Genomic DNA, 10,275 nt, shown 5'->3' with positions numbered 1-10,275 from the left:
AGAACTTAATAATAGTTGAAGAGTCTGTGAGCTTAGAGAATTGTACATCCAGATTTAACTTAGAAATGTACAAAGAAAAAATATATGAAACTCAATAATATCTACACTAACCACCGTATTGAGATAACCTTTCTAAATTTTAATAGCTTTACCAAGGGATATAGTAGTAGACAGAAGACCTCAAACTTATGACTGCATTTGATACTTGATTATGGGCTAGTTCACAGAGAAGGCTTGGGCTATTGCAGTTGTCATGCAGTGGTTTGTTTACATTCAGGTTTTATCGTGTGGTGGTTTTCCATACAAATCTCATTTTGTTTCATATTGGTTGTAACTATAGAAGCAAATAAGAGGTAGTACTTGCATTAGATCTGCTAATGGTTGCACAACCACTATCAGAACCACTAGTGCAAGCAATGCCTAACCTAAAGAAGTTATAAAATGTGTTGTAGGACAGTTTGTGCACAAACTGACTCAAATCCTGTAGGTGCATTACAGATATTCTGAAATTCCCCTCCCATCAGCCTCCTGCCTACATGACCAGTGATCAAGATTCTTGGGAGTTGTAATCCAAATCACCTGAAGGCAAACATTTGGAGAACTGTAATTCCCCTGGTTTTGATTAGTCAGTGTAATCCAAAACACTTGGAGAGACTAGTGGAATGACATAAATACAACTCTTATCTGCTTCTTCACCCTATCACACCCCCTGCACCTTTCTCCCCCAACTGTTCTTAAGCAATTGCCTTTTGCATTTGCTTTAGCTCTGTAAAATGAATGAATTACTAAGGTAGACCATAATTTCCCTGAAAAGCCTGTATGGCAGAAGAACAGTGTGATTGGTAGGCCCAAGCAGAGGATGGGGCGGGGGATTAAAGGGGACAGATGTGCTCAACAGATAAGTGAAAGGGGCAATATATCTGCTAAGCTTTTATATAAAAGCCTCCATTCCCTATATTTGGGCATACATTCACATGCACGTAGTTGAACTATTGATTACAGCAAAATCTACACTAGGAGTTTGTCTTAAAATTTCTGAATTCTACAAGTTACAGTGGTTTGGAATTAGGCTTGAATATCTGCAGGGGAAGAATGATAAAACAGTAGGTCATAGAAAATATATCAGTAATGCAATAAAAGTAGCAGCTTAGTGTGCATGGAATTGTGCTGGCAGTAAATACTTTAAAAAGTGTTATGTGAAAAAAAAGTCACCTCTCTAAGAGGATCATTTTTCAGTTTAATATACAGTGCACTATTATTTTTAAAGATTGTTACTATTATTAAGGCACTAGCCATTCTTTTTGGATTGTCTAAGTAAGGATGGCACATTCTTTCAATGTACTCTGGGCTTCAATGAAAAAACCATATTTGGATTCTGCACAGTGATAGAGTGTTCTGTGGGAACGGGGAAGGAGATTCTGCTATGTTCTGAAAAATCCTGATGGTGCCTAACCCTTTCCTCCTTGGAAGAATGGGAAAAACATTTAGACAGCTGATTTTAACCATCTGAATGTTAAAGCAAGCATGAAGGTCATCCTGGCCATTGTGTTCTTCCCACCCCACGACTGGATGTCCATAATCAACTGAGTTATATGCAGCCACCTTTGATGGTGTTCAAAAGTCACTTATGAGAATACAGACAGAGAATGTTTATGAGGCAGTTTTATTTTTCTGAAGGAAATTAGGAAAAAAATGAGAAAACCTACACTTTAAATCTGTTTGAGTCTCGTATCCCATGCACTTTTGTTTCCTCTTCCTTTTTTATTAGGATTTTAAAGAATAAACCAAAAGAACCTTCTTAGAAACCCTAACTGTTTGAATTTTTACTTCTAAGCCCTGTAAGGAGGAGCTAATTTTTTCTTTTTCTCTATGAAATTAATAAAACAAGGTCAGTCAAGAAAAAGTTACATCTACCAAAATAAGCCATCCACATTATGTTTCATGTTTTCTATGGCATCTATATGTATTGTACTGAAGTCTAGCATGCTGTGTTAAAATAGCCATTTTATTGTTTATCAGATTTTCCTATTAAAATATATTTTTGTTTTATTGAATATATTTATTTTGAGCTCATTCAATATTCCCTAAAATTCTGTGTGTACATGCTGTTTGCTAAAATGATTGGCACTGATTAAAGCTTTTGGGGAGGGGGAATCCTACTTAACAAATATATTAATAGCATATATTAATACCAGTGTGTTGGGTCTTTTTGTCCATGCAATTATCTTATTATATAAAATGGCATTTTTGTTTACATACTAGGCAGAAGATCTGTGAGTATGAATGAGGGAATTAAAAGCTTATTCAGCTCTGCATCCTGGTTCTCACATGGTCCGCCTAGAAATCTAAATAACTAACTAACCCCAGAGTATAGATTCTTATGATTCTTGTAGGTTCTTGCTATATGTGAACCCTGGTTTTAACAATGACTTGGTTTATGTGACACAATAACCCTCCATAGGCATCCAGCTATCCAAACCCAGAACGTTAACCTCCACAGGGTTGCTTATTTTGGGGAACAAGTCATGTTGACAACCCATGGCTTGCTATAGTGTTGTTCTTACCTATAATGGATTGTCCTGTCATCCGATCCTGGAAGATTGATTTTATTGTGGATGGCAGCAATTGGTTAGAAAGATACTTAGCAAAAGCTGCAAAAAAGTCCATGTCAGTCACTCTTCACAATATTACCAATGCCTGTCCTTCCTTTGCCACATGACAGGATACTGTGAAAGGACCATCACTTGTTCCAAACACAAATAGCAATTTGTTGTGATTTTATTAGCTTTTCACAAATACTTTCTTACCATGTCTGATATGGTATAGTCTCACCTAGTTAACTGCAGTGTCTGATTCAGTGGTCAAAAGGAACACGGAATGGGAATGGAAATGAGTAACAGATGTAAACTGGACAGATGAAGTTGCTTATCAGGTAATTTCTGCAGTGTTACAAAGGACCAGTGAAAGAATCAGAGAGAGGAGAAACCTGATAGCACAATTTAGAAGCACTGAAAAATGGGGTGGAGGAAAGCACACATACCAAAAGGCAAGGGGATAATAGCTCCCCCTTGTCAGTATGATCCTCTTGATTTCTTGAGTTGAATTAGAAGTTGTTGGTGTACTCTTTCAATAGTTTCCTGATTCTCCAGAAAGGGGAGATATTAATTCCTCCCACTTTTCACTTCCTTCTATTGGGAACACCACTGCAGTTATTTGAGGATTTCATTTCTGTATTAAGGCTGATGTGTGCAAACATCAGCCTCTCCTAAAAATGATTGAGGTGCTGCTTGTATTGTTTCCGTGTGTGAGAGAGATTCAATAAAACATTTCTGAGCTTGAGCAGTTGTTTTTTAAATATTTCTTAGAAAAAAAATAGATTTTTGCAATAAAATTTGAGCCTTGAGAAAGAAGTATGGGAGGTTATGGGAAGTGATAAATTAGGAACTGACCTAGGAAGCTGCTGCCATCTCCTGTTTTGTGTTTATCAGAGATTCTCCATTAGAGAGAACAAAATGTCTCCTGAACATATGCTGCACCCAGGGGCAGTGCATATTTTCTTGCCTGTCGGGGCCAGCAGTGTGCTGAAGGGCCAGTTCATCAAAGCTGGACATTTAGGTAATGGCTAAGCAGCAAGCACATTACAGGCTGTGTGACTACAGTCTGCTTTCTTTTCCTTGTTGTTTCTTGGTAATCCACTTCTGCATGGGGATTTAAGGTCTCTGGAAAACATTCAAAGACCTTTGAACAGCAGGACAAAATCTTATAAAGCTTCAGAAGGATTTGAGTAGTGAAAGATACTTCTGTTCCCTGGAGCCCAGCTGATTGGCTCATATGTCTCTTTAAAGCTATTGCTCCTGTCAGTAAGGGCAAACATTCATATAAATACACAGAGAACATCTCTGACTTCCATACTCTGCACTTGACTCAGGAAATTTCTGATCCTTTCTTGCAAGAAAATGTCCAGTCAGTAAGTATCCTCTAAGATTTTCTCTGCATAGACATTTAAATGGTGGCCAAGCAAAAGTGCAATCCTGCCACCAGATGGTTGAAGCTAGCATATTCCTCAGAAGAAAAGAGGGCATGCATCTTCCTCGGCTGCCATCTGTGGGACTCGTACGATATTATGAAAAGATTCTACAGGATATTATGGGGGAAGTGAACATAGAAAATCCAATAGGGAGCACTGAAATGGGACATTCTCAAGAAGCAACTACTTTTTTAACTGATGGAAAAAAGATGCTCTGAAATAAAAGCATGCCCAATAAAAGCATGCCCAATTAAACTTTTGTAGAATTCTTAAGAAGTTTCTTCTGTTGCTTTCAAAGGTTTATGCATGCTTAGTGAGATTTGATATCATTATTTTTTAATGGCAGGAACTCACACGCCCACACTGCATGGCCCTATTTTTCAAAGGCAGTTTGCTGTGGGACATGGCAAACAGTTTGAATTGCTGTTTGAAAATAAGTATATCCAAAGCTCCACTGGGCAAGCATAACTGGACATCTAGCTTAAGAATTGTGACTGATATTTAGCTCATGGCAAAGATGGAATCTGTGCTGTGCTCAACATGTGATGAGGCAGGATTGCAATGTCTCTGGAGGGTAATGACTGGCAGGATCTGTGCACATTTATTCCATATTTAGTGTGATTTCTTCTTGGGGAAGCATCTGCCTGCACACATTTGGATTCTGGAAAAAGTGTGTGAATTCTGGTTTCTAACAGCACATTCTAGAATGGAATATATCTCTAGCAGAAAACACAACCAACTGCATTTTGGCTAAAGGGGACTGACTAGTAATTGTTTTTTGGGAATGGCAGCAAGATCAAGGATTATCTTGTCTTCTGTCAGGTCAGGTCAATTCATGTTCAGTGTAAAGCTGTTCTTCATCCAATAATAGAGGGTACAGCTGAAGAAATTACTAAATTGCTCATCCTTGGCTTTCTTAAAACCTTTCAGAGTTGAGCACCCAGCCGGTGGCTACAAAAAGCTATTTGAGACTGTGGAAGAACTGTCCTCACCAATAACTGCTCATGTCACAGGTCTGTTGATTTCTAATGCTCTTCACATTGCTTTGGTAACATTTGATGAACATTTGAAGAACATTTGTCTTCACATTGATCAAACAAACCATTCCAGGATGAGTGAGATAAATAGTTGATAATTGTCATACTCAGAATTATGTGAGGGAGGGAAGGAAGAGAAACTCTGGCCATTCTTAATTGTAGAATTATTTAATTAGAAGCAAAATTTAAATTCCCATATCTGAAAACTGAAGCGATTTCTAAAAAAAAAAAGAAAAGAAAATGTTACATTTATTCCCTGCTGTAACCACAAATTCGGTGTTATCTGATACTGAAATTTTGTGCACAGTTGGGCTAAATAAATACCATTAAAGTCAATTTGGCAGGCCATTTCACATGCCAATAGAAAATCATTACTGTAACAAAGTAGCACTTTTCTGAATATATTTTCCAGATGCCACCCAAGACATTTACAAAACATTTATTTCCTCTGATATTTGTTGTAGTATCCTAGTTGTCTGGTGCTTGTCCTGCATGCAGTATAGGAGTTACAAGGTCTGTTTTATCAATACTCATATGGCCACATTCTGCACAACTGGAAGAAGTTTCCAGACTTCCTTCAAGGCAACTTCACGTAAGCCCCATTAAAGTACTTTAGCTTGGATGTCAATAGCAGTCAACCAAGGCAACTTCAGACCTCTCCTGAAAAAGCTGCATCTGGCCAAGAAAATGTACCCATATTTCTGGACCCCATCATTACTTGAGCTTCTCCAGAGCAGAATCCAGGAGAACTCCTAAACTGTGCTTTTGGTCCTTCGGGGGAGTGCATCCCCCTGTAAGATCGGTTTCAACCCCTAATTCAGAACAGTTGATTTCTCTACACACAGCACCTTTGTCTTGTCTGGATTAAGTAAAAACTTACTGTTGTGGACATTTGTTCTCTGTTATGTAAATCTCACATTTCAGGCTCAGTCCTAAACTGGATGCAGAATCTCCTGTCTGGGTGTCTAATCAAGTCTATCAGGCCTGAGGAGCCTCCTGACGTGTGATTCCTCCTAGGGTCAGGGTCTTGTAAGCCAAGCCCCTCCCTCTGGCAGATTCCCACCCCTGTAGGAAAGACTCGCAGTTATCTCTGAGAGAAAATAGGGATGTGAACAATGGTTGGAACCTTTTGTGTGCATGTGTCACTCCAGTGCAAATGGTGGGTGCTTCATAAAATTAAAGACCCAACCACCAGGAATAGCAGCTACTCTTCCTGGTCCTTTTATGAAGCAAGGATTGCAAAGACAGGGACTTGGCCAGATTCCAGAGTGCAGCTCTCCGTCACATCGGACTAAGTCGAAGATATGCTGAGGAGCTCCACAAAGGGCATTGAACTGCCGCTGATCTAGGGGACACAAGTAGTTTACTTAGAATATACAATCAGAAGGGAAGGGAGTTGCTCAGCTCCCAATTCCCTACAGTGCAGCAACAGAGACGTAATTGCTGGTAGGCTGCTGCCACCTGTTACATCCACATTGTTCAGGGTTAGATTTTTCAGGACATACCTGAGGTACAAAAATAAAGAGTTTGGGCCAACACCTTCCATTTCAAGCCCAAAGCTTAACAATAGCATCACCAAACAAGAAGGTTCTAAATTTAAACTGAGGCTTAAATGGAATAAAACACACACAAACCTTAAAACTGATGTGCATTTTACTTACATTTAAAAATGAGAACGTGTGTAAGAAGGTCTACAAATGTTAGAGAACATAAAAGAAAAACCAGAGAGACCAGAGAAATTCTTCAGAACAATGCCAGATGGAAAAATAACAAAGCAATACCTAACCCTAACCTTTACCTAATCCTAAACTTTAACTAGTAATGGTCTTCTCATAGGATAGGCACTAATTTGCAATCCACAGACCCAAAAGCCTCTTAGCACGGACAGATGAAGACTGAAGGTTAGAAGAATCAAAGACCAAATGGCAACAGGAGCCCACCCCCCTCAATCTTTGTACTCTCCCTGATCCCAGCCCTTGACAAATGTGAAGTGAGTCAGTCCTTGCCTAGCTAAATAGTTTCCTCAGAGACAAGCCTCACAAATGGGATGAAACACTTATTTGGCTTTCAGGAGGGGAGAGGGGCTGCAAAATTCTCAGTGCAACTAAGATCAATCTAATTTTGGCAAGAATTGAGCTCTTACCTTGAAGGCCTGTGGACAAAATCAACACAGAACAACATTCACAGGTTGTCTAATCAATGGGTACAGGCCTAGTTTCATGTCATGGAACTTTCTTTCAAGCAATTCAACCTTAACACAAAATGGATTTCTTAACAAGAGGCTTTGTCAAACCAGCCCTGAAGAGCTTGGCTCTCACAAACATGGTGATGATGGGGATGCTAATTGCTGCTGCTATTAGGTAACATTTCTGGGCTGCCTTTCCTCCTTTTGCAAGAAATCCAAGGCAGCTTACAAGGTTCACTTCTTCATCTTATTCTCACAAGAAGCCTCATCACAGGCTGAGTGTCTGCGACTGGCCCAAGGTCAGCTGGAGAGCTTCATGGTCAATGAGACTAGAACTCTAATCCCGAGTCCTAGCCCCACACTCTTAACCACTACACCACACTCAGATGGAAAGAATAAGTGAAGACTGAGCCAAGGCACACACGTCGTCATCACCATTTGTCACTCAGTTGGTCACCTACCTCATAGCTTAGCCACTAAAGTTTAGCAGAACCTGATTTCAGACAGTTTAACTCCAATAGGTGCTCTGTTTCCTCAGAATTTCACAACCACATTTGCTGTTTTTCTAAACAGGCAGGATTCCAGTCTGGCTCAGAGGCAGTCTCCTCAGATGTGGCCCTGGATTATTTGAAGTTGGTTCTGAACCATTTTATCATTTGTTTGATGGCCAAGCACTGCTTCATAAGTTTGACTTTAAGGAGGGTCATGTCACTTATTACAGAAGGTAAGAACCTTTCCCACTTTGACTTACTATGTTCCACTGTCCACAGTCAAGCCCAACACAAGGGCTTGCATCCCCCAACTCCACATTCCTTATCTCCTTGTATAACTCAAACCCACATTAACAATTATTCTGTTCCAAAACCAATATGCATTTGGACTGCTTGCACAGGTGTTTTGGAAAAAAAGACAAGAATTGTGAACCACATTGAATATTGAATAAAGGATACCTGATAACTCATACTTTGGTTACTGAGGTTTCAGCTTTCATTATTGGTGCTGGGATGTAGAGCCTCTTTCAGCTTGAGGACTGAATTCAGTTTCAGACCAGCTCTTGAGTAGGCTGCATTCTAGTGGCAAGCAGGGCCAACAGCACTGGGAGCAGGGCAAAAAATATGAGCATACTTTAACTTATAGCTCTTACAGTCAGCAACTAGGATTTAAGAGAGGCATGACAACATTTTAGAATGGGAAAAATGTGCACAAGACAAGAAACTAGCAAGCAGTGTCTGCTGGTATGGATTAAATGTTCTAATAGCTTAGCCTCTGAAAGCAGCAGTCAATGCTTCTGAACTATTTTTAAATGCCTCCCCATACAGGAGCACATTACAACAGCTTAGTCCAGATATAGCTGGAACATGAACAAAAGGACTACTTTCTCTTGATGGGGTGAATCAGTTGAAAATGAGAAAGGCAATTCTGCAAGTGATAACACTGCCTCAACTTCTGTAGATTGTGAAGACCAGGAGAACTCCCAAGCTATACACTTGATCCTTCACAGGAAGCATGATGCCATCTAACACCAGCCTCACACCATTGTCCAAATCAGCAGATTTCCACACTCAAAATCTTACATGGATTAAACCTCAGCTTGCTTGCCCTCATTCAACTGAATCTGCTTCTAGATAGTCATTCCAGGTTTCCACATCCTCCCTGGGACAAGTTGGGGAAAATGACAGCTAGAATTGCACATCATCTATATATTGAACTTTGGAAGGGGGCACAGCACTGCTGTCACATATAACCACATATAACCACCTTTACCGTCTTGGGTAAATGTTGTGCATGTTAACAGAAGTGGTGCCTGAGCCAGCAACAACCATACTGGTACTGGCAACATGTAAGTGCATTCAGTATCGAATCATAGAATAGTGCAGTTGGAAGGGACCATGAAGGCCATTGGTTCCAACCCTCTGCTGTTGCAGGACACCAATTTACACCCCCCATCCCTTTTCTTGGCACTGCCATCATCAGAGGCATGTTTAATAGGGAGGCAAGAGTAAATAATTTCAGAGGCTCTGAAACTCCTTACCAAGGGAAACTAGCTTGGCACCCTCTTGGCTGTCCTTCCTCGAGCAGGCTGTTTTAATTAGCTACTTATTTTATTTTTTAAAATAAACATTAAAATGTTATGTTTTATTTTTTACATTTCTACATTTTATTTTTAATGTTTTAATTAAGGTTTTCTTAATCTGTATTTTGTTAGCCACTTTCTTTGCTGAAATGCAGAACAGATATTGAATGAAGTGGTTTTATTTTGTTTCCTTTATAGGTTTATCCGGACTGATGCCTATGTCAGGGCAATGACTGAAAAAAGAGTAGTAATAACAGAGTTTGGCACATATGCTTACCCAGATCCATGCAAGAATATATTTTCCAGGTGAAAAACAATTGTTTATTGTTGGAGGCTAATCCAGATTTCTATTGGGTGGAAGAAGTAATCTATTCCCTTATGGGTTCTATTTGGCAGATTTTTTTCCTATTTCCAAGGTGTAGAGGTCACTGACAATGCTCTGGTCAATGTATACCCTGTGGGTGAAGATTTTTATGCCTGTACTGAGACAAACTTCATAACCAAAATCAACCCTGATAACCTGGAGACCATTCAAAAGGTAATATTTTGATAGACAAAACAGATGTCCAGGAAACTGAATGCAGTTTGGTGGCACATATTATGCACTTGCAATTGACTATATACTGTCAGAAAATCCCGGAATTTCAATTCGTGAGGAGGAAATAAAACTCGGGTTCATGGGAAAGATCAATTGTCCAGACCATCTGTGGCTTTATTGTTTGGCCCAGGTTCCCGTGGTAGACTCACGATAATGCATTACCGGGCAGGCAGAAGTAAACTCGCTGCTAAGTGTCAATACAACTACAGGGTATTTTATACCCTCCCAGTCACATATACAGGTACAGAGCAATTGATGACAGAATGCAGACATTACAATAAGATTCTGAGGTCATCACATACAGAACAGATAAAGGAATGTCAGTCAATCATACAGTGACAATGAGATTACAAT

At 39.6% G+C, this 10,275-nt stretch overlaps 1 protein-coding gene across 5 annotated transcripts in view; it reads right to left on the bottom strand.

The window, feature by feature from the left end:
* Positions 1 to 5,216: 5,216 nt before the first annotated feature.
* The window catches only part of LOC123028578 (methylcrotonoyl-CoA carboxylase beta chain, mitochondrial-like), a 54,065-nt gene continuing 49,006 nt past the window's right edge, over positions 5,217 to 10,275 (bottom strand). Inside the window, exons 14-15 of one of the 5 annotated variants that reach the window (XR_006415711.1) lie at positions 5,945 to 8,344; positions 5,217 to 5,282 (exon numbers count right to left, since the gene is read on the bottom strand). Coding sequence is in view for 2 of the 5 variants with exons in the window: in XM_044440588.1 (XP_044296523.1) it covers positions 8,320 to 8,344 (25 nt within the window). In the remaining 3 variants the exon portion in view is untranslated. Of the gene's footprint in view, positions 8,403 to 10,275 lie in introns of all 5 variants that reach the window. The other 4 variants (XR_006415707.1, XR_006415712.1, XM_044440608.1 and 1 more) reach the window with 4 other exon arrangements.

This window comes from Varanus komodoensis, unplaced genomic scaffold (assembly GCF_004798865.1).
Source record: "Varanus komodoensis strain SLA01 unplaced genomic scaffold, ASM479886v1 scaffold1, whole genome shotgun sequence".
In the NCBI taxonomy this organism is placed as follows: domain Eukaryota; kingdom Metazoa; phylum Chordata; class Lepidosauria; order Squamata; family Varanidae; genus Varanus; species Varanus komodoensis.
This window is presented reverse-complemented; position numbering and strand designations above follow the sequence as displayed.